This window comes from Neopelma chrysocephalum, unplaced genomic scaffold, assembly GCF_003984885.1.
Source record: "Neopelma chrysocephalum unplaced genomic scaffold, ASM398488v2 Primary Assembly neopelma1_59, whole genome shotgun sequence".
NCBI lineage: Eukaryota > Metazoa > Chordata > Aves > Passeriformes > Pipridae > Neopelma > Neopelma chrysocephalum.
Window position 1 is genome coordinate 12,956,472 of NW_020897714.1, and position 24,788 is coordinate 12,981,259.

A 24,788-nucleotide genomic window follows, 5' to 3' on the forward strand; every position below is an offset into this window, starting at 1 on the left:
TGAGGATTTCCAAATAAAGTTAGAGAAACAGTACAATGTAGACATATGAGACACAAGAAAAGACAAAACTGATGTAAACTCCAAATACTGGAAATGTGTCCCTTTTAGTAAATCCAAACCAACAGTTTAGATCTGTGGTTTACAGCTTGAGGGTCAAAACCTAAATCCCAACCAGCAAACTGTCTCTTGAGCTATGACATGGAGCTGGAAGATAGAGCTAGGATTTTACTATATGTGATAGGACAAGGGGTAATGGTTTTAAACTAAAACAGGACAGTTTCAGACTAGATATAAGGAAGATAGTTTTTACAGTAACAGTGGTGAGGCACTGGCACAGGTTGCCCAGAGTGCTGATAGATGCTCATCCCTGCAAACACTGAAGTTCAGGTTGGACAGGGCTCTGAGCCACCTAATCTAGTTGAAGATGTCCCTGCTTATTGCAAGGAGGTTGGACAGGACAACCTTTAAAAGCCCCTTCCAACCCCAACCATTCTATGATTCTATGATTTGAGTGCCCCGTGACTTTTAATATGTTATTTCCCTCAATTTAAGGTGTTGGCCATGTTGCACTGCTCGTGTAGTTTGCTATCTATGTGAGGTCCAGCTCAGAAGACGGCCAGCGCATCCAGTGAGCTACTGCACCCCACCAACCCCTCAGACCCCAATGACCCCAACCAGATGCTCCCCTCCACCGTGACCTCAGCTCCAGCACGGTGGGACAAAGGCGACTGTCTCTCCAGGGGCCAGCGCCTCGCCGAGGGCGCTCACCATCCTGCGGGATGGTTCGTAAGGGGTTCCGAAGCATCTCTCCGGTGTCCACCGGGGAAATGCGGGTCCGTTTTGTCTCAAGAAACTGGGGCGGCCGGCGGGAAGCTCCTCCCAGGGGTGTAGCACAGGAAGAGGTGGCGGTCGGGGGAGCCGCGGAGCTCCCTGCGAGCCGGCGGAGTTACCGCTGCCCGTGTTACTATGCGTGTGTCTTGTGTTACAGCCATGCTGCACATCGACGGCCAGAGCGAGGGGCGCGGGGAGGAAAAGGCTGTTTACACAGACTGCAAACCGCCCGGGGAATAGTGCGGGAGAGGAAGTGAGCCGGGCCGCTGTCTGACTGCCCCGGCTTCCTGCTCGCTCCCTCACACGGGCAGGCGCTCACACACACACACACACACACACACGCACCGGCCCAAGGGACACAAAAAAGAGAGAGAGAAAAAAGGGAAAAAAATCAGGATCTCATTACTAGAGCAACAGAGCGTCTGCAGAAGACTGTCAGCATGGAGAACCGGGGGATTTTACCCAGCTCCCTCTAAACTACCAGGAGAGAGCGGAAAAGTCCCTCAGCCGCTGGGTAGGTACAAGTGCTGCTGCGCCCGCCCCGGCTCCCGCAAAGTTTCAGGGGGCTGCGGGGAGAGGAAGGGGGGGGGCCGGCGGCTGCTGCGGGGGCCGGCGCCCCGCTCGCTGGTGGGAGCGCGGCGGGGACACCGCGGGGCACACCGCGGGCTGGAGGTGAGCAGCGCCGGGAGCAGCGCGGGGAGGGGGCTCGGAGCCCCGCTCAGAGCCGGGGAGCCCAGGGGTCCTGCCCCGGGGTCGGGCCCGGCCACAGCTGCGGTAACGGGGCAGGGGGCGGCGGTCGGGGGGGCGGGACGCCGGAGGAGGCTCCCGCCGCCTCGGGGGCCCCCTGCCCCAGTGGAAGGTTGCCCCGGGGGCCCTGCCGCCCCCCGGGAGCTGCGGGTGAAGGTGAGAGGACGGAGTGTATGGGGGGCGAGGGGAGGGCCGCAGGAGAAGGGGCCGGGGTGTGAGGAGGGGCAGGCCGGGAGGGGGGCACCGCGGGTCTGGGGGAGCTCCGGCACTCCGCGCCCCTCGGCGGTGCCGGGTCATGCCGTGCCCGGCCGCCGGTGCCGCGGGACTGCTTGTCCCGGCAGCTCCCCGGTAACGGCGGGGGCCGCCAGGGTGCCTGTCACGGCGGCGGGGGCGCCGCGGGGTCCCCGGCGGCGCTGCGAGGCCGACGGGGCCGGGGAGGGCGTGGGGGGAGGGAAGGGAAGGCCCCTGCAGAAACTGCAGAAGGGGCTTTAAAAAGGAAAAAAAAAAAAGTGTCGGGAGAGTTTCTGGCTTGTCTGGAAACAGCAAGACTAATTGCCATGCGCTTCCGGTTTGAAACTGGCAGCAGACAACATCTTGAAAATGAGTCACTGCAGCTCACAAAGAAACTCTGTGGTTTTCTCCCTCTCAGGTTTATGTATTTGCTCCTTTTTACAGTTTCCTTTGTAGTCTTCTGCCTTCTCCCCGGCCCTTCCCCCCCGGCTTTCCTTAGCCACCTCCTGCCCCTAGACCCCCTTGGCCGACGTGGATAGTTTCCACGACCAACTGAAAAGAAAAAAAAACCCCACAAAAAATGTTTGTAAGGGAAGGAAAAAAAAAAAGAGACAGAGAGAAAGGGAGAGAAAGTGGAGAGTTGTTGTTGGATTTGGCTTTACTGAAGGTTAGAGGGACTCTGATGCTGCAGGGGGAAAAAGTTCCCTGAATTTTCCACTGGCTGCAGGAAGAGAGCCCATTTAGTCATGGCTAAGTAATGTCTGCACACACACCAACTAATCTCATTAGGAGTTTCCGTTCCCTAACACAGGAGGGTTTTGTGAAGCCCTGTCAGCCTTTCTAACGTTGCAGTTGAAAGGGAGACAAGTTACATCTTTATTTACTTACGGTTGTAGTGCTAAGACAATTTTATACAATGCAGCATCTTTTCGGTCATGAGGACTCCAACTTCAGAAGTCGATGGTTACATTTAATTTCAAGCAGAAAGTCGTGGTTCATCTCGTATTTTGCTCATATAGACTTTTCAATTATTTTGGATTAATGTAATTTATCCATAAATATTTCCATGGGGTGAAGCACATAAATGGAGTATGCAGAAGGTTGTGTTATGAGAAACATGTTCTATGCATCTGTGACAGTTGTATGTAACTGCAAGATTAAAAGACTTTTGAGCCAAGATACTGAGGTGATGGGCATATTTGAAAAGCGTATTCACTCACGTAGCCTTTCTGTATTGGTGCTTTTACATGTCTAATTTTCAAGTGATTTTGTACGTACCACTTTTAATTTAGTGGTTTGTGTAATTATTTCATGATGATTTATTTTCATAGCTGTCATGAAAGATGTCCATGTTCAGAATTAGAAAGATTTTTGCCATGCCCCACCAAACTTTTCGCAGAAAAAAAAAAAAAGCCTGGAGCAAACAAAGAAAATGGATTCTTGCTTGCAAGTGGGTTTTAGCTAAAGGAAATGTCAATAAATGTGAATAAAATGGCATGTAACAGGAAATAACACTTAGCTACTTAATTGAATTATCATGTGATAGCATTAAACTAGCAAATATTATGCAAAAAAATAGTACTTGCAGTATACCACGTGTTTACTTTTGAGGATCTTCAGTGTTTCCTGTACTTCCTATGTCCAAGCAGCACAGAAAAGTTCTTCATTAACATCACTTTACAGAGGACTTTTATTAGTGGATTAGTGACACAATCTCCAGACACAGATGCCTCTTGATTTTCTAGCCAGGCAGTGAAGAATTTTTAGAATAATGCACAAACCAGAAAATGCCTAATCTGTTTCAATCAAATGTAGTTATCATGAAGCAAGAGAATTTTTTCAGTTTTGTAGGTTTATTTTTTTTGTAAAATTCTGAATTTTAGAGAAAGAGGTGCGTTACTGGGCATAATGATCAAAAGTCTTTTGAACATGTTATGGAACAATTAGTGTGATGTACAACACTAAAACTCTTACTGAAGAGTGTTTCCTAGCTCTTATTATCTCTCTTTGAAATATGGATATTTAATTGTCCACTTACTGCATTAAATATTGCTGGAATTTCAGTGTGCCATCTACTGAATCAGTGTAGATGAAGCACACAGATACATACATACATATATATATGTAGTCTATCCACACAAATTTCATATATTGTGTTCACTCAATTTAAGTATAAAACATCTTAATGTCCTATAGAAAAACAAATGTAGTAATAGTGTAATGGTTGTGTGTTCTGTAAATTTGAAAGACTTAATGAGAAGTAATCTGTAGATGTGTTAAAAAAACAAGTTCCATTTGAAATAGAAAAAAAATCCAAATATCATATAATGCATGCTTGTTTTCACTCAAATAATAAAAAAGTATTAAAGGCGTTTTTACTGTAAGTATGATCTTATTCTTTACCTCTTTTAGTTTACGAAGTATAAAAGTGTATGAGAAGAATATATATTGTCTGTTAAGTGTTCAGATACTATCATCTTTGCTTACATCTTGATTTTTCAAATCACCTCTGTGAGTTGTCCTAAAAAGAAAAAATCTGCATGTTTATATCCTTTCTGATATCACTGACTCTACCTGGATGCAACATCTGAAATAAGCAACACGGTCTCAGGGAAGAAACTCAGCTACAGCTTTCCTTGTAACTGTTTATAATACTATGCACATGGACACTTTAATATATAGAAACAAAAACGTATTTTGTTTTATTCATTAGCAGTTCTCACTGCTTACCAATTCACAGTGGTTCTCTGCTCCTGTTACTTAATGTTACTTTATTAAACTTCAATCATGAAATCAAATGTTTCACTCCAAAGACTGAGGTATTCCCTCTTTGCTGTGCAGAAAGTCCAGTTATGTAAATTTTACCTACTCGTTGTAATGCCCTTCTTGGGTTGAAGGCATTCTTATGACAGAGGTATACTTAGAGGCAGGTGTTATTAATCAAGTGATCACAAATACTGATCAAAAACTGGTTCTGAAGGACTTAGCACAGAATGAAAGTCAATTTGCAGGTTCACCAAGGTGCCTGGAGCTTGTTGCTTGCCCTGAGGCTCATATGTTTAAATGTAGGAAGGTAGGTATACGTAAAATGGACAGAGGTCCATCAGCTGTATAGAAAATACAAATCTTAGCTTTGGAAATGCAATCGCATGACAATATGTTACTTCAGAAGAAAGAAATAGGTGCCAAAATAAACAGACATTTGGCTACTAAGGATAAAGGAGCACAGGATAAGAGTGGAAGCACCAACATGTGGTTATTTGTGATGCATGTGTTTATAAGAAAGTATTTTAGCTAATGTGTCTTGATGACACCATGTAAACTTTGTAAGCTCATGTAGTTACCATTATCTCTGTGAGTGGTTCTCTGTCATAGTGCTAAATAATCTAAGAGAGCGAAGAACTGATAAATTAGCTACTACTTCCCGTAAAGGTATGGCAGGTTGGACTCACTTGTGCAATTGAGGTGATTTATCAGTCCCTGGTTTTCTTCTGGTGGAGGTGGGTCCAATGCGCAGCATGTTGTTGCTAGAATCAATTTTGGAGCTGTGACACTGATTATAGGACAGTTAGCCTGGGCCAGTTTCAAAGAGTACTGTTGGTTTTGAGCTGCTGTCTATCTCTGGTAACCACACCCAATGGTTCATGCCACAGGCTGTCAGTGACGGGCCTGTGAAAGTCCCGGGATTGATTCACCATGGCTTTCTCCTCGATGTTTCCCACAATAGGGAATCTCATAGTCTCGAATCATTAGACAGATGTTTACTTTGCCTGTGGCTTGTTAAATGAATCAACGAGTATCTGGAGGCTGTTGAGAGCTCTTGAAAGACAGAATATGTCTGTTCTCATGTTGAAGTATTTTGTTGAATAATGAATGATTAAAGATTTAGTCACGATTTTGAGGGGAATGTCAAGGTGTAGGCACAGGAAGTCCAGCTCATCGCACCACAAAATACAAGGCTGCATGGATGGAAACAAAGCAAATGAAGCACAAAGTAGCTCTCATCTGTGCACTTCACAAGAAGAAATTCATCTTTGTCCTTAAAACTTCCTTTAAGTCATTGTGGTTTTATATGTCAGTAATTATATCAGTTCAGGTTCTTAAGGGTTTGCTGTTAAGAGTGGATTTTAATTCAAAAGCTCTTTGAAGGAGACATGCTGCTTTTATAAAAGCAAGAACTAAAGAAAACGCCTGCCATAAGCATTGATATGAAAATATTACATAGGCACTACCTGCCAGTTAATAACTGTATAGCCTTTCTGTGTTTCTAATATTGTATGAATACTGTGGCAGTTTTTTGCAGTACTAAAAAAGTACACTGGAGTTGTTGATCTATTTAATCAATGTAATTCATGGGCAGTGTCTCATATTGTGCTGAACAATTAAATATTTAAGTAATATTTTATATTGCGGTTAAGAACATCAGAGGCCAAATTTTGCCATGGCCTAGGCAGGTAATGAAATGATACATTTTTTATTCTTATGGAGTTACAGTTTCCAACACCATGATTTTGGGCTGCTTAAGTAGCATTGCTGTGTTTACCAAGAGTAGCGGGGTTTGTCCTTTTTGTATCAGTGGATCCATAATTATTTCTGAATAGTTGTGCCTACTGTTGTAGTGCTGTGGTGCTTCTGCCTTGCCTTCAGGAGAAAGGTCCATTGACCCCTGCGTGCATGGGCCACGTGTTGAAAACTGCTCACCTGTATGATGACACCTATGAACTTTTAAGATAAATATCAATCAAAATCAATGTAACGAAAGGTTTCTGAAGACTATAACATGATCTGTCTACATCTGAGCAGTTAGATACAGCTCAGGATCTTCAGGAGAATTTCTGTAGGAAGCCGCACACTTACTTTGTTTTGATCTTTTAAAGCACTTAGGCATGTATTTACTTTTGAGTGTCAGCACTTCTGTTAATGCACTGAGACCAACTGCATGCTGAATGTAACTAAGGCATTGGAGTAGCTTTTGCTTGCTCTTGTAAGGGTCCTCCTAGTCTTCCATAGCTTTACTTTACATTTTGCAGTGTCAGGATATACTGTCTGAACAATACTGCTAATTTTGTGGCTTCTCCCAGACCCATTTCAGGAGTCATTTCACACATCTGTGTCTCTGCTTGCCAATTTACTACTCATTATATGAAGATTCAGAATATAACTTCAATGATCTTTGCAAATACTAGTTTACTACATATTAATGTATTTTGGCTCTCGTGCAAAAACCGTCTTAGTTTCTTGAGCTTTAAAGTATACCTTTTTTTTACCTTTTGAATCCTAACTTGAAGATCATTTGAACTACTGTGAGAGGAAAACTTGCGTCTTACACATTGTCTTTTAGTTTTAGCTGTCATTAAATTATGTAATGAATCATTTGTAATTTTTATGATTCTTAACAATTATTCAAAATAAGTAAAAGCTTTCTAGGCACTAACCTAAGAATTAAGTCCATTAATACAATTTTACAAGATGGGTCTTATTCTGAAAACATTAGTGAACCAGCAAAGATGTTGTGTAAGACACGCTTCCACAGTTGTACAAAAAAGAGTAGACTGGGATTATATACTTCATCTTAAGAATCTAAATGTTTTTAATCAAATGTCCTCCTGTAAGTTTCCCATCCTCATTTTGCAACACAGCTGATAGTTCATCTGGAAAACAGATTTCTATTCTGCATCCATTTGCCTCTAATGTGGTGACAGCACCTCTTTACTGTATCTTTCTATATTTCTTCTTTTTTGTTGTTGTTGTTGTTTGGGTTTTTTTATGAAAATTGATTGAATGTATTTCAGTTTAAGCTTTTTGAAAAGGATGCTAATGACTGCTTTTGTTTTTAAATGTTTATATTGTGGTAATGTTTGAGAGGCTCTCGCTGTATCAAGTCACAATACAGCACAAAAATTTTATAGACTGAAGTACCACCATTATCTCTTCCCAGCAATTAACAGTAATTCATGAGAAGAAACAATCTTTAAAAAGCATTTAAAAAGTTAGAACAAATTCCTATTGCAGCTCAGTTAGCAAAATCTGGAGAAAGTTGACTACCTTCAGAGAATTTCTTCCATGCTACACTAACATAGCTGAGATGGGAATGTATGTTCAGATTTTAGATATAGACCTCTGTGAAGTCCAGTGACTCAGAGCAGACTCAGAGCAACTGGCGTGTATGGTTAGTTTAGCAAACTGTGTGTGTAGAATAGTGCTGGTATAGAAAGTATGTTTAGGAAGGACACTGGAGAGTGTCCAAAGCAGGGCAATGAGGCTGGTGAAGGGACTCGAGCACAGGCCCTATGAGGAGAGGCTGAGGGAGCTGGGGCTGTTTAGCCTGGAGAAGAGGAGGCTCAGGGGAGACCTCATCACTCTCTACAACCACCTGAAAGGAGGTTGGAGCCAGGTGGGCGTCGATTTCTTCTCCCAGGCAACCAGCAGTAGGACAAGAGGGCATGGTCTTAAGCTCTGCCAGGGGGAGGTTTAGGTTAGACATTAGAAAGAAATTCTTTACAGAGAGAGTAATCAGACATTAAATACCTGGAAGTATTTAAGAAGAGACTGCATGTGGCACTTAGTGCCATGGTCTAGTTGACCGGGTGGCGTTGGGTCGTGGGTTGGACTCGATGATCTCAGAGGTCTTTTCCAACCTGATTGATTCTGTGATTCTGTAATTCTGTAATCAGAGTGACTGCAGCACTCCTTCAGTACTGCTGCTTCAGTACTGAAATTCGGTGATGAAAACTATTTCAAACAGAGCAGTATCAAGGCTAGATTGATTCCCTGGGAGTAGGGTGCAATAATACTGACTGTGCAATCTCATCCAAGTTGAGGAGAGGGAGCATTTTGTATACAGCAAAGTTTTCTGTAATCATTGAAATAGTGTCCGATTGTCTCTCATCCATAGTTTGCAGCAGCATAGTTTAAGCACACAGGACACAGACAGTACAGGAGAGTAGCAGCCAGATCTTCTGTTGGCTGAAATCTCATGTATTCTATGGTACATTTTGTTGGATATTCCCATGTTTAATGAACGATGTTAGGGGAAATGTGTGGGTGTGACCTGCAGGTTCTTGCTGGTGTAGTAGGCAAGTGAATAATGTCTGAAGGTAAGAATCTTTTAATTGGATTTTCATTTAGCTCAGTGCATGATAAACACACATATCAGAACTTTGATTAGCACTGAGAAAGAAGAATAGCAGACCTTTGAGATTTTTACATGTAACAGTGATTCTTAATTTAGGTTTTTACTATGAGATAATAACAGCATTTAAAGTGGAAAAATACGGACCTTGACTAGTGCTGTGATAAGTTGCTCATTTTTTAGGACTAAAGAACTTATACTCTGGCTCATGCTCCAAGAACTACTGCAGTAGCACTAATGTTTTGTGAACAAACTGTCCAGGTAAAATGACTCTATATATGTAGGTTACCATCCGCTGAACTGTGTTACACCATTTTCGGTGTAATGCTATGACTGACTCCTTGCAACATGGCAATATACAGGTAAGCCTGTATGTTATTTAGTAGTTTAATGGCTCATTTTGCTAATCCAGCAAATTCTGAAAATTCAGCATGCATCATAAGGCAAGCTCTGACTGCCAGTCTAAGCTGTGATGATCTTGCTGTGCTTCAGGTCAGATGAAAATTGCCAGCCCCCTTGGTTTGTCTGAACAGAACTCCGAAGACTCTTTCCTGTCCTTTTGGCCAGGTTCCTTTCTGCTCGCAGTATAAAAAAAGACCTTTGTGTTTATCTAAGTTTTAGTCTAGGAAAAATCAGTGGCAAGGGGAAGATTAGTTTAAACATCTGAATATGAAATGTATTAAAGCAACATTTGAGACAGCAGATAGTATTAATACACCATTTAAAATATTAGGGCCACTAGCATAAGTTACAAAGCATTCAGTCTGCTGTCACAAAATTGAAGATTTTAATATTTCAATGAAAGAAGGGAGTTCAGATAAGGAAAAAGCATTTATATTTGGGAGTAATCATCACTTGATATGTCAAGTAAACTTTCAGAATGGCCACTGTTCCTGGAGGTTGTAACCTCTACCCTCTTTAGCTCTGGGACTGTCAGAAATTTTATACAGGACAGTCAAGTAATCATGACCTGTGTCCTATTGATGCCGACAAAAATGTAAGAGAAAGTCATATGGGAAAAATAAACATATAAGGCTGGCTTTGAAAGCAAGAGTCCCTTGGATTGCAGCATAGCATTTTGCCAGCATGCCACAGATGTGCACCACATGAGCAGACAGAAAGCAGTGCGAAGAGTCTGCATTCATTTTATGTCTGTCCCAAGGTGAACAGTTGGAGCCATTACAGATTTCTGTAGTTTTGTTTACAGCTCACTTTAAAAATAATTTAGCAGGTTATTTTTAAGCCTTTCACAGGGAAGCAAGTAGCCATATTCCCTCCTGCTAAGGGCTTTCACTCCAGTGGGATTAAAATTGTTTCTTGAAGTGCATCCTTACAGAGAATGTGAAAATACTCGTGTTTTAAAGGCGGTGTCATCACACCTCTGCTTGGCAGGCAACCAGTCCTTTGTTGTATTCATTTAAAGGTTGCAGAACTTTCTTCCTTTGGACATCTGCCTCTGGCTTTCTTTGACTTAGTTAAAAAAATTAAAAACTGCAAACATTTTATTACCAAATGTACCTACTGAAAGCATTACTGGACATGTGTGTGAAGGCTTTCTTTTCTGCAGTGGAACTTGATGTTATTCCTTAATATTTTGCTAGATCTTGCTGCTGTCTCTTTTATGTTGCTCTTAACCACAGGAGGCTGTTTATTTTTTTAAATGTGCTGGGCCATAACAGTGGGTATTCTTGCTTGAGAAGGACACCTTGTAGATTTTTACTGTAAATAATCTTTTAAATTAGAATTTAAAGTTAAGAGAAGACTAATATGCAGGAGTGGCAGAGTAGGCATACCTCATGTGGCTCTTTTAAGTACATTGGCCAGCAAAATCCTCTCTCCTTTTTTGGCACATCCTTAAACCAGTCCGGGTTTGTGTGGCAATATTACTGTAATTTTGCAGTAAATTGGAACTTTTGTGCTGGGGCACCCCTGTAGCTTTTTCTAATGTTTCCACTGGGTGGTGCTGCAGGAATTCCTTTTTTTTTTTTCCACTTGAATCTGCATTTCCCAGAAAGACGCATCTAAAATATAATAGGAGGAAGTCCTGATTTAGAAAGTTTTTGCAGTTTCAACACAATGGAAGGACTTGGAGGATGCTCTGACAGGAAATGTCCTGCTTGCTGGATGTGGAAAAATTACCAGCATTCTGTATCATACACATAGTCGGTTCTCTAAAGTGTCCTGGATATGGGTTACACCACTAGTTTGATTTACTACCTTTACCAGAGAAAGTTCTGCATCAAATGAAACGAGGTATATTTACACATTTAGTTGTGAGCTTATTTTTTCAACCGCAATTAAATTAGCAGTAAGATCTCCTTTGATGTGTATTTGAAAACTTTGAGTAAACAAATTGATATTTGTTTTTCCTCCTTTCTGGCAGAATCACTAACTCTTCACCAACCACATCCTATTTATCACCCTTGAAGCATTTCAGTTGAGAAATAAAGTGTTAGGACTGACTCAGCCTTTTGCCTTGTTCATTCAAATGTTTCTGAGCAAACACTTGGGCAGATTTGGCAATTGTCTTTAACCTCTCATGATATATTCATCGTTATACGGATGAATTTTCAGTGAAAAATGTTATGGCTGACTGATTTTTTGATTATTTTAGGAAAGTTTCTTTTCTTGATTGCTACTCTTTTGCTTCTGTAATTAAATGCAAAACCAGTGTGCTTCAATCTTTTATGGAAAGAAAAATTGTCCTAGAGGATTTATAAGCTGTTCAACTTTTCATACAGACTGTAGAACTATGTTTAGAATGTATATAGAGACTACCTTATTCCATATAAACTCTTTGATATTTGTTAATATGGAATGGAATTGTTTTGGTGATTTCCAACATGAGTTTTCTAAAAAACTCACATAACTGTTTATTTTCTAAGTATTAATATAATTTCACGTGCATTTAGTTTAGCAAAAATCTCTATTTCTAGTACTGAGAAATGATGGTTAAAAAAATAATGTCAGAACAGTCACATTCTTGCACATGTTATTGCAGTAGTCCTCTCAAGGGTTAAAATGAACCTGAGACACTTAGAAAAATAAAACCAGAGCTGCTATTACAAACTGGGACAGATGTAGGAGGCCAGGTTTCCTGTGGCCCATTTTCCAGTTTCCTGGCTGCAACCTGCAGAAATAAAGGAAGCTGAATGCTAACGTGAATGAGAAATTTAACAATGCCCCACGTCACGCTGCTCAGAGAAACGTGCCGGACAGAATTAGGATACAAAACCAGTACGTGGACATACAAAAAGTATACACACATTTTCCAGAGTAGTTGAAGTGGTAAAAAGAGGTGTCTGTTACTGAGAAATGCTGCGTGCTTGCAAAAGCACATGTGCTTGTAAAGGAAATGTAAGTGGAGGTGTGTGCCTGCTGTGATGGGGCATACAAAAAGGAGCTGAGTCTTTTGCAGCTGCTTTGGCTACAGAAGGAATCAGCAGTTTCTTCATATGCTAAGGGAAATAAATTTCCCTGCCCTGACTCAGCCTCTTAATCCTTTTCATGTACGTGTCTGATCACCATCTCTCTGTGACTACCTATAGGGCATAATGCTGGCTAACACCTTTTATGTCTTCCTGATTTAATTGATCTCCAGCTGTTTTTTTTTTCAGTCGCTGGGTTCCTCAGATAGTTTGTCCCATTCAGCTGTCCCTCCTCTGCCCTAAGTCCCACGACGTGGTTTGTAGCTCAGACTCCCAGATGTTGTTCCTCTGCAGACTCTCTATAGCAAAAGGGGCTGGTTTTGATCCTAATGCCTGGGGGGATTCCTAGTTTTAGCCCTCAGAATTTGTTCATGTTGATTATCCGGGATCAGCAGTATACCTCTTTATTTTGGAAAGGCTATGGGGGAGCTAGCATAGAGTGTGAGAAAGAATCCAAGTAGGAAACCTGAACTTTGTGTGAGAACAGAACTGTATTACAGCTCTAACATAGTTGTATGGAAGCTAAGGACCTCTGCAGAAGTCTTGAATGCTACAGAGCTGCTTTCCAGCTTTTTGCCCTTTTCATCTAGCTTTTCCTGAGCAAGAGTCCTACAAAACTTAATGCCTCAAAGACTGTCCTTCTTATCTCACAGTTCATGCCAAAAATCTTTCTAATACTGAGCTTTTTATTTAGCTAGATTTGTCTCTGAGCCTCCTGGTTTTCCACTGCCTGGATTTAAGGTGGCCGGCTTATTTGCTTTATTTTACACAGCAGGTTAATGACTGTATTTTTGGACCTTAACGCCACTTTACTGACTGACATTTTTTCATATGGAATTCCATATGTATTGTCTTGGTAAAAACAAATAAAAATTATTGCGGCTCATCAGCACATGTATTCTTGTGTCTTAACTATTTCTAGTGTAACTTGTGTAATGTTTTCATAATGTTTGTTCATGTTGGTAGAGGGCAGTCTCCATGCACTAAAGGGAGAGACAGTGTTTGGCATGTAGGCCCCTTGTTTAAGTGAGGAATTTGGGCACCCCCTTTACAGGAGCATCCTCTCTCAGATGGAACACTTGCTGTGGATATCTCTGTCCTTTTCTGTTATCCTCTTCAGGAGGAGCTTGTGGTGTTGACTTGGCTGCCGCTCCAAGTTTAGGTATTTTTGTTAGTCCCTCAATTTGGTTGAAATAAATAGGGACAGTATTATCAGCACAAATATTCTGCATTGCCTCCTTCTGGCATCAGTCCTGGACTTAAAGTTTGGGGTGTGGAGAGCATGTAGTATCACACTGATCATGCAGTTGGTAGGCTTTATGGGGGGAAGCACACTGGAAGGAATCTAAATTGTTAATGCAGATGGTGTTAGTGTACTGTCTCAGCCGCCTGAGAAATTGATTTTCAGAAAACTCAGTCCTGAAATATTGTTTTGCTGTCTAACACAGCATTTCCAAATATAATTCCTTCTAACTATGCCTGTGATTATTTGCATCAGCGGTGGATCAATGGAATGATCAAAAAGTAAAATTACTAGGCTATCTAGGTCAGGTCAAACTAGCAAATTTTGTTTCATGGCTTAGAAAACATCTTTGGCTGTCAAAGGCATTGTATAAGTATTTAAAAAATGGTAAGATTGCAAAATCAGATATGTCAAAGTTAATGGATTAAAAAATTTACTTTTTTGTCTACATGAATTTTGCTTAGGCTTTCCATGACACAGAATATATGTTTCTAACATTCTGTACCGTTGATGGGTGTCACTATCTAAATAAGGGCCTATATAAAACTATTTTTCTTCTAATCCATGTAATTCAGTGTGTGGTTCCATGTATTATTTATTGCCCCATCTTCAATTCTTGTACTGAGCACAGAAGTAACAGGAATTATTATTATTACCATTTAGTATTAGTAAAGAGTTGAATGAAATGTGGTCACTGTAGGAAATGACCACATCCTAACACCCCTTTCTGTCAAACTAAGGCAAGACACTGAATTCCCTTTGAGTCAGTAAAAATTCAAAAGAATTAGAGAATACATAAATGAAACAATGTTATCTGAAGATTTCCAACTCCTCCCAATCATAATGTATAATGACTTTTAATACAGGTACCAGATTTTTGGTTAAATTTCATGTCTTCTAATACATATGTCATGTGATTCTTTTGCTCCACCACTCAAATGAGGCACAAGTTAAGCCTTAGTACACTGTGGCCATGCTGTCCTCTCAAGAGGATAGTTAATATGTTGTGGAACCCAAAAGGGTGCCTGTAGAGAAAGACAGGTTAATACTTTTATTGACTTAACTGGAAATGAAATGTTTTGCGTCAGTAAAACAATCTTGTCACCACAGAATCTTAGATTTTTTCTGTTGTCACAGGAAGAATGGGAATTGGTCGTAGGCAGGATGGGAGCTTCAGGCAAAGTTTATGAGAGAAGCCCTCCAGCTGAGTCACAGGGTGCAGAAAGGACCCCCTTGCTTTCTAAACTCCTCAGAGAAGAGTCTAGGTATGGCTGGATCCAGTCTCAGCCCCAGACTTTGTCAACAGTTCTAAAGGATTATATAGGTGTAATTAGACCTTTATACTAAATATATTTTTAGAAAAATGAGTTATATATATTATGATACCAGTTAGACAAAAAGATCTTAAATCAGGATTATTTACTACACAGTATAGAAGCTATAACTACTAGTATAGTGCACTATTTTGAAGCAATATTGAAGCGATTATATTAAAGCTGGCAAAAAACAATTATTAAGTTACTCACCCATACCAACAATTGTGGGCAATTCTCTTTTGCTCTGCCTCGAGGAGTAACCTTGAGGGGCATCCCCACTCAAGAGACACACACTCCAAGAAGGAAAACTCTGCCCTTAAAAGGTATGACTGGGCTTTTATAGTACAAAGTGATCAGATGTCTCCGGGCCAGCTGTGTCATCTCAGCAGCTTTAGGTAAGTTATCAGTAGTATCACTTGTTTGTTCCTTTATCGGGTACTTTGTCTGCCACATTTTCACCTCACTATCAAGATGTTTAACTTTGGGATTGATGATACAGTCTGGTTTCAGCATTATTCAACACCAAAAGCAGCATGAAGCACCCCTCTCCATTCACCACTAATAGATTTGCAAACAGAGCATTGTTCTATTTGTTTTACCCCATTCCAGGCAGAGCATCCTGCTATAACTATTCCCCTGCAAATCACATTTTACAGAATGGAAATGAGATGCAAAGATTAACACCAGTTTACACAATTTAAGGAATGTGAGGCTTTACTTCACCATATATGCTTAGCACAAGGCTTGTGTTAAAGGTAGTTACAGCCGTGAATATTCAGTGCAACTCAGACCCCAACGCCTCAAGTTTGGTGCTTAGAAGAGAAGGACCATACAATTAATGATCAGTTGAAAATGTAATTAGCATGATTTGCCTCATGTAGGAATCATACATATAGTTGCTATACCAGCACTATGGGAAGCTTTATGCAGGAACTCGGTGGCAGATGGAGGGATGAAGCACAATGCAGCACTGAGCTGTTTTAATCTCATTTCTGTAGGGGCAGACTTAGGTCATACCCAGTAGAAGATTTATGCATATACCAACTAAGCACATCGATGCTGAATTCTGAGGTACACAGGTCCTTTATAAAGCCCATTCAGAGCCATTCACTTGGAAGAGTTGATGGTAAGGCAAGCAGGGTGGTGAGGAGCTGCCTAAATCTAATTCCACCACAGCCATCTGCCCTAGATCCAGCACCTGAAGTGACCCCCGGAGATTATGTGTGCATCTCAGCTGGCTGAAGAAATGAACCACTTTGAAAAAGGCGGCAGTAACCTTTTATGTAACAACCTGATGGAAGTCATATCTCCTTACTCACCAGGACATGTGATCTGTGGAGTGAGTACTCCAGTAGGATGCTCTCACCCAGGCTTGTGTTGTTCATGTGTTTTACATTATGCCTATGGCTGAGTCACCTTGAGGCCCATGTTCAGTAGATAAAATGGAATCCCAAACTGTTTACATTTTACAAATGATAAGCATCAGAAAACAGGCTCGTAATAGAAAGTGTAGTACAAAGTTAGCCGTAGTTACCCTATGAGTGTTCTTAGGCAGAGGTGAACTGGGATGGAGAAGCTGCAGCAAAATGCTCTTCCCTTTGAGTTCAGTTCCAGCCTAAACTCTCTCAAGAGACACAATTGCTGATCATTTGAAGGAAGGTGTAGTTTAAGATCTGGATGAGAGAGTTGTGTCTCTGAGGCATTATACTGTTTTGGTTAATGATATAGTGCTGAAATTTGTATTGGTGCTTCTATAATTCTCTTCCATCTTTATTTTCCTCAGCTGAAGTTCTACTGACAGGTCTTTGTAGCATGGAACACCTGTACACAATTTAATGAAAATTTGAAGAAAGATACTTATAAGTTATTAATGATTTTCCAGGGCAAAAAAAGTTCCGTTTGTGATTTCTTGTTTAGAAGTGTGGTATGATACAAGCTGAGATTGTGCAGGGTATCACTGCATAATACATGATATACAGAAACTAGGATTATTTTGAAGGAATATAGTTGTATGTAACTACACTTTTTTAGCAAAGTAAATTGCAAAATTTATAAATATTAATTAGAAAGTATGTATATATGATGTGCGTCTTTGTATAGGGACACTTTATTATCTATGAAGTTATAGATAAATCATCTGCGAAAGAGGTTAATACTTGCTCAGATGGTGTAGTTTAAAGGAACTTTTAAAGACTGTAAAGTGAGTAATTTTCAGATATATTTAATTCTAGCTATAGTTTTTTCTTCTTGCCTTACACTATGTGGAAAAGGATTTGTATGAAATTTGTATAATTTGTATTATATTTGAATAGAATTGCAGTGAAGCAAATGCAAACCTTTGAAAGTGCCAAACCATCCATATAGGCAGTTGTGTTTCAAGGATCCATAACAGTCCTGGGAGTCCTCTAATGACCCCTGGAGGTGCTGTGTAGTTACTCTGTCATACAGCTGGGCATCAGGAATAGGTGGTTTTGACCTTGTCATGCAGACGGGATTCTCAGTTAATTAGGGAACTGAGGATTTTGCAGAGATAGTAAAACCATCATTAATTCTGGAAAGCCTTGTTTGGCCAGTTAGTAATTATTTGGACCAAAACACAGCTCCAAATCCTGTTTTTCTGTAAAACTATTGACAGCGTTCTCTAGTATCATTAACCTGTTTTACACTAGTGAAGTTTATGCAGTTTATGTTTCTTTATACTAGTGAACCTTATGCACCGTGATTTCCTTTGTGCTAGGGCAGACCTGGAGAGGCAGCTGTTCCTGCAGCCGCCTGCTGTTTTGTTCCCTATGGTAGATAGTTGGAAGTCTTGTGCCCTCTTGTGGTCCTCACATCCAGGGAAGCGTCAGGCAGCAAGCCTGGCATCCTGTCCATGTCATCTGTTAGGACACAAACAATAATATATTGGTAAACAAAATGAGCAAGGGCATTAAAAATCGTGAGCTTGTCTAGATAAAAATAAAAATATCCATTGTTACATGCAGAGAGGTAGGTTAGGTTATAATTAGCCCCATTAGCACCATAGTCAATTAACCCAGCAATACCAGCAATAAATCTGTGCAACATAACATGTCCAAATTAAGAATCAGAAGAGGCCAAGAAAAAATTATTTGATCCAATGTTAACATGTGAAGGCTAGGAATGTTGAAAGTGGGTGAAAATTTATTTTTGTATTTCTCTAGTTTAAAAGGTCAATTTTAGCTGCATCTTCATTAAAATGAAAAATTGTTATCAGTGATAATGATCCCAGATTTTAAGTTGTGTATATGCCTGTGCTGAGTTTGAATATAGCCAGTCTTCAGTTTATTCTTCTATTGCGGTGCCTGAACAAAACGTTTATTCTAGGAAGGGCTCAGTAGCACAGGCAGTTAGCAGAGAAAAAAAAATATTCAAACAATCTTAGACATGAGACTCAGGCACTGTTAAAAATATTCCTCCAATATAGTTCTCAGTGGTATGTATGATAATAAAAGATCCCTGTTAGAGAGAGGTTCAGGGTAAATATCACTTATTTTACTGTGCTTAAGGGTACTGAACTTTCAGCATTCCTGACAAATAAAGAATATCTTTTGAGCTATTTGAACTGGCAAACAGAAGCAGCAAGAGTAATTTCAGGCCCTGGAAAAAATAAAATAGGCAAAGGCTATATGATACTGGTAAGACAAGTGTGTTTGGTGGGAGGGGGGAATGAGTGTGGTTTCTGGTCCTCTAATCAAAGGCAACTGCTCTGGTCTTCCCTTGTCTGCCCCTTTTTCACAGTGACGTACCTGAACAAGTTCAGTACACTCCCCATGACAATAAAGAGCAGGTTTTCAGTCCCATTTCAGTGGATAGTTACATCAAGTCTTTTTCCCTCTCCCATATGTTCCTTTGAAGTGTGATTGCATACACTGAATGGAAGACACCAACTGGAGATGACCTTGTACCACGTGAACGATGTGGGCAGTGCTTTTCTAAATACTTCCTCTATTTTATGTGTTCCTTCAGAAAATAGCAGTGGGAAAAAATACTGAAAAATGAGTGGAAGACCTGTAGGTTTTGTGGATGTTTGGTTGTAAATTATATAGTAGCTTCCCTTTTCTCAGTTACGTAGGATGACTCCTACACAGAGCTTATTACTGAAACGAGTGTTGGGTGGAACACTTGCTCCCAGATGTTTTTCACACTGTTGCTCTCCTTTGTCCCTTATAGGTATGGAGAGTGCAATCACACTGTGGCAGTTCCTTTTGCAGTTGCTGCTAGACCAGAAACATGAGCACCTGATTTGCTGGACGTCTAATGATGGCGAATTCAAGCTACTCAAGGCAGAAGAAGTGGCTAAGCTGTGGGGACTCAGAAAAAACAAAACTAATATGAATTATGACAAGCTGAGCCGAGCGCTCAGATACTATTATGACAAGGTAAATTTTGTTATTCTCATGCAAACTAAGAAAATTGAAACACTCCCAGTTAATATTTCTCCTCTCAGTGGAAGCTATTCAGAAGTTCCTCTAACTAGTCTTTACAACAGACAACAGTATTGAATGTGATCACAGTGGAGATAAGAGGCTAAAAGATGCACAGGAAAACACTGTACATCCTGTTTCCTGAGGAGGGTTGTTTTGACCTGGGTTTAGACTTACTGATGCTTTTACGTGTTTATGCATTTGGCTGCCCAATATTTTCTGTAGCTTTTGACAACAATAAAATAACTGTTGATAACGGAGAACTGCTTGATTATTAGAGCCTGCATAGGATCTTCTGGAATGGTAGAAAGCAGGGATTTTGCAATGCAGCAGGCAAAATGGCAGCTTTACTGGCAAGTATTGCCTGAGTCAGAAACAAGGAAAAAAACAACCAACCTAACAGCATAGAGGGCGGGGTTGCGTTTTCATGGGACACATTTTTTGGACCATAGAATCTGCTGACCAGTGCTTTAGCTAGTCTTGCCTGAGCTTTTTGGTATATCTTTACTGCAATTGTATTAGCTGGAAATACAATGCTGATACACTTCTACAGTTGTGACAGTGCAGTATTCCCTCAGCAGGATATCATTGTAACTATTCCTCTGGTAATGCTCGGTGTTTCTAAGAGTTTGCAAATTTTCTACTATGTCACTTTAGGACAAAATCTGACTTAGCTTCAACACTAGTCTAAATTACATGTTTCTGTCATTTAATTAGCAGCAATATATATGAAAGAGCACTAATGTGATGTCTTACTGGATGAAGGTGCAGAATTAGAGTAGCAAGCAGGGAAAGGTGGCTGGTGAGATGGTGGGTGTCAGAGCAGTGATATGTTTGGGTTTGTTTCTCAAGGTAGTAGTCTCATGCTGTGCTCATCTCAGCTGAAGACTCTACTTGCTGTAGAATGTTAAATTTACTCTCACTTCAGAACTTATCTTCCAGGTATCTCAAGTTAAAATAGTGAAACGTGCTTTGATATGGGTTTCTTCATCCAATTTTTCTCCCTTGCTAGATCTAATGGATTTTGGCCCTCCTCCACAGATACATCTGTTGGGGTTTGATAGAACCAATAAGACCCTTACTAACTGGCAAGCTGTGGTTTTTTTGTGCACTCTTGGAAGCTGGTTACAGGTAGATAGATAGGCATGCACTTAGTGCAGAGCTGTTAGCTATTGGCAGCTCCATTTTCAACCTCTTTATTTAAAACTGTAATCTGAAATAATAACATATGAACATAGTAATCTGGAATTACTTAGATTGTTCTACTTGCTTCTGAATATCAGACATCATGAGCATGCCCACAATTTAGAAGAGGTCAATAGAGGTTGCTGGTAGCTAGCACCTCTGAAAATAAAATTTCTGCAGTATAGTGGGGTTCATAAGATCACTGTCACTCTCCTTCACTTTCACATTTAGTCCTCGGTCTTATTCTTCAGCATGAAGCAAAGTGACAACAGTACAACAGAGAATGCAAAAATGAGAACAGGGAGTAGCCACGATATGTATTAAATTGCTGTAACAGATACTGAAAGGAAATCTCTCAGATATGTCAAGATACTAGAAGGAAAAAATTATAGAACACAGGTACACAAATCTTGTAGAACACAAATCTTGCATATTCACCCTTCTCAATTTTAGACTCAAGTAAATTCAAGGAGTTTCCAAACTGTTTCTCTAACCTTTTTTGGATGAACATTATATTGCTTTTACTTACCAATATTAATTTTTTTCAGGATTAGTTCCCCTTAAATGGATATTTTTTAAAATATATCTAAATTCTAAATTACTAGGTTTTACTATTTCCTATATTCTTGTAGATTAAAAAGAAAGACTTTTACAGGTTTTGTATACGAAAAAGGAAAACTTCATAGCCATGCTTAGCGGTCTGTTCTCATCTTGATTTTCAGAAAAGGCGGTGATATGAGATTACACAGTGAGTAACACCAGTGTTCAGCACAGTTATGGCATGCTTGCTGCCTGCACAAGGCAGAGGAAACTAGATATTGTTTCTGGACTGAGCTCAGAGTACTGTTGTCATGCATTATTTGTAGTGCACTAATTCTTGAAGGGCACTGTTGGGCTGGGTGTTATGCAGTCAAACACAACAACCAAAATCATGTTGACTGCAAATTAACTATGAACAATTTGATGATCAGGCTTTTCATTACTCACAAGGACTCCTTCTCCTGTATGAATTTTTTAGTTTCAGATTTAGAGCTGTTAGTTTTTTGTCCACTAGAAGTCAGATTTTCCCACTTAACATGTTTCAAAGGTGGCCTGACTGAGGAGGCACAAATTAATTCAGCGAGGACAGTGCAGTGGCTGTTCTGAGCAGTTGGTGGGATGAATTCTCCTTCACTAAGTGCTAAAAAGGCTTCTGCTCAGCATGGGGAAGCTCACTTCATTATATTAGTCCAACCCCTCTGATTATAAACTTGACTGGGATCAATGGAGACAGAGTGCCTGCTGGTGCATGAACAGCATAGCCAGGCAGAGCCAAAATACGCAGTTACTGACTGAAGAGACATTGCTTTAAAACAAAGGACCAGATATTTGTAGCACTTGTCCTTTGAGATCTCTCTGATCTCTTCAAATTAATGGAATATATTGGCTCCTTACTTGAGATTCCCTTGCTTCTTTTAAACCTTAACCTTTTTTTTAACCCCTCTTCTGTTTTCAGCTCCCCCCTCCCAGCACACATGCACCTTTGTCATCTGTTTTGTCTCTGCTCATGTGGCATCTGCCAGAGTGGCTGTACAGTTTCTTCTTTCAGGAAGGATATTGAGGTCCTGGAGCAGGTCCAGAGGAGAGCAACTAGGCTGTTGAAGGGACTCGAGCACAAGTCCTATGAGGAGAGGCTGAGGGAGCTGGGGTTGTTCAGCCTGGAGAAGAGGAGGCTCAGGGGAGACCTCATCACTCTCTACAACTCCCTGAAAGGAGGTTGTAGCCAGGTGGGGGTTGGTCTCTTTTCCCAGGCAACTATCAGCAAGACAAGAGGGCATGGTCTCAAGTTGTGGCAGGGGAGGTTTAGGTTAGATATTAGAAAGAATTTCTTTACAGGGAGGGTAATCAGACATTGGAATGGGCTGCCCAGGGAAGTAGTGGATTCTCCATCCCTGGAGGTTTTTAAGAAGAGATTGGATGTGGCACTTAGTGCCATGGTCTAGCAACCACAGCAGTAGTGGATCAAGGGTTGGACTTGATGATCTTGGAGGTCCCTTCCAACCCAGCTGATTCTATGATTCTATGATTCATCAGGGCTCTGGCTGAGGCAATTGCTTGCGGTTCCTACAGCTGCTTTCTTGGATTGTGCACTCTCTTCTATCTGACAGTTTTATCTAAGTGTGGCACAAGGATTTTGGCCATTTTTCCAGGAGTTCTGCAGCCCAATGGAGGTCATAGCTCCTAGATGTGTTGTGATCAGGGTTTGAACCCCAAACCAAACCTATGGCTATTGCTATTCAAACTGAAGGAGTAACTCCTTTAGTAGAAAACAATGAGTGCTTCTCACTCTCTGTGTGGATATAGTGTGTTGCGTCCTGTAGGTTCCCAGACAGTGGAAAAAGGTGGATTACTGGGAGAGTGCCAAGGGACAGGGCAACTTCTGTGGGTTTTGAAGTGTGAGAGATACTGGCATAAGATAGTAATGAATCCTAGCAGACTGGCAGCGAGTGCTCAGCAGTGGGTTCAGTCCTAAACATTTCCTCTGCCTTCAGTTCAGTCTACACTGCATAGCACAGAAGGGAAGAAGTCGTGAAGGGAAGGAAAGGCTCCTTGACATTCTTTTTTCCCCTGTGCAACAAAAGCAGAAGGGATGGTGAGATGAAAGAGCCTCTCAGACCTTTGTACTCTTCTCCCCAGGACCATTCACCAATTTGTGGGATAAACCAAGAGCAATCTAGACTCTGAGGTAGCTTTAAGGAGCCTTCTGAGATCCTTGTTTCCTCCTTAGCTGTTGGCAGTGATGGATATATTGGCAGCTGGATGTGCTGGGGCAAATGGTTTACACACTGAGCAAATGGGATAAACATTGTGTTGCAGACAGGGGAGTGGCAGCAGGAAAGACAAGAGGCAGAACTCTGGACAAGACTCTGTTTGCCTTGTGGAATTATCGACAGGGACTTCTCTACATATAACCCAAGTGATCTGGCAGCATGTGAGTTTGAGACAAAAGGGCAGTGATTTTTTAGAAATGATGGACACAAGCTGTCCATCCAAGGCACATGGGCTGGACCTTTCTTTCTTGACTGCCCTCTGCTCCTACTGCATACAGCTGACACTGAGCTAATGCTTCATGGTCTGTCTTTGGAATTATTCACCATGGAGAAATAAAAACTGATCACTGGATAAATGGGGGTTTATGAGCTCTGCATTTTGCTTGGGGGGAACACTGGCTTGTTAAAATTCATCATCTGATTCATCTGAACTTAAAAGTAAATTAATTCCAGTACTGGAGAAAAATAACACAACTAGGACAAGTTCCTTAGCCTGGCTTTGAAAACAAGCATGACATGCTGTGGAGGCTGATGGCTAGATTTATGCTAAATTCACATAAAAAGCACTCCAGGAAATGTACAGTATGGCATGTCTTGATTGTAATTTGCTACCATGATTATGGTTGCTAAAGGTTTGTAGATAATCTGAAGATTCCATTTCCTGTTTAATTTGTTACCCAAATTCTGCCCCCTCCCTTATTTCTATTTAATGCATTTCCCCTGTTGCTTCAACAGAACAGCAGAACAGATGACAGATAGTGCTGGCCAAAGGCCTCCTGCACTCTCTCTACCTACAGCTTGTGTCCCTCACGTCACACACTTCTGCTGCTTAGAAATCCCTTTTGATGCTTTTAGGGAATGAAACCTTTCGAAGCCATTCCCACGCAGAGCACTTTAGTTTGATATGTAGAGTAAAATACCTTTATAAGTAGGGTTAGTAAATTTCTTTTTGTTCAAGTTGCCCAGTTACTTTGTTTTTCTGATAGCTTTAATGGCAGATATCTTTTGGAAGTCTCTAAGGGCTTCAGGGCTACTAAAAGTCCCCATGAATATTTCAAGATGAGAACACAAGAGGGAACCTAGTGAGTTTTTCCCATGAGGGTTTTTTATTGAGGGAAGGAGGGCAAATCCAGGAAATTACATGCAGATACCGACTTTAATAGGATGTAGCAGTTATGGAAGTCAAGCCCTCAGAAGTTAGGAAATATAAGAATCACAGTTCCCTAGGTAACCTTAATGTTTGCATGAGTTATGCTGCATCTTTAATTACACAGCCACATACTGTTGTGATGAGCAGCTATTCAATAATTTTGCATCCTCTCTGAACAGTATGTGGCCCCAGGCTTTACTCAGTGAGTGCTATTCAGTCTGTTTCAGTTTTAGTTTCAGTTAATGGCTGCCCACTTGTTTAGATGGATTG

The 24,788-nt window shown here is 40.9% G+C and overlaps 1 protein-coding gene across 1 annotated transcript in view; it reads left to right on the forward strand.

Annotated features, from left to right (window-relative positions):
* The first annotated feature begins 895 nt into the window (after positions 1 to 895).
* Positions 896 to 24,788, forward strand: part of ELK3 (ELK3, ETS transcription factor) — a 38,534-nt gene continuing 14,641 nt past the window's right edge. Inside the window, exons 1-2 of the mRNA XM_027679927.1 lie at positions 896 to 1,345; positions 19,120 to 19,328. Of these exons, the coding sequence (XP_027535728.1) occupies positions 19,122 to 19,328 (207 nt within the window). The 5' untranslated portion in view covers positions 896 to 1,345; positions 19,120 to 19,121. The remainder of the gene's footprint in view (positions 1,346 to 19,119; positions 19,329 to 24,788) is intronic.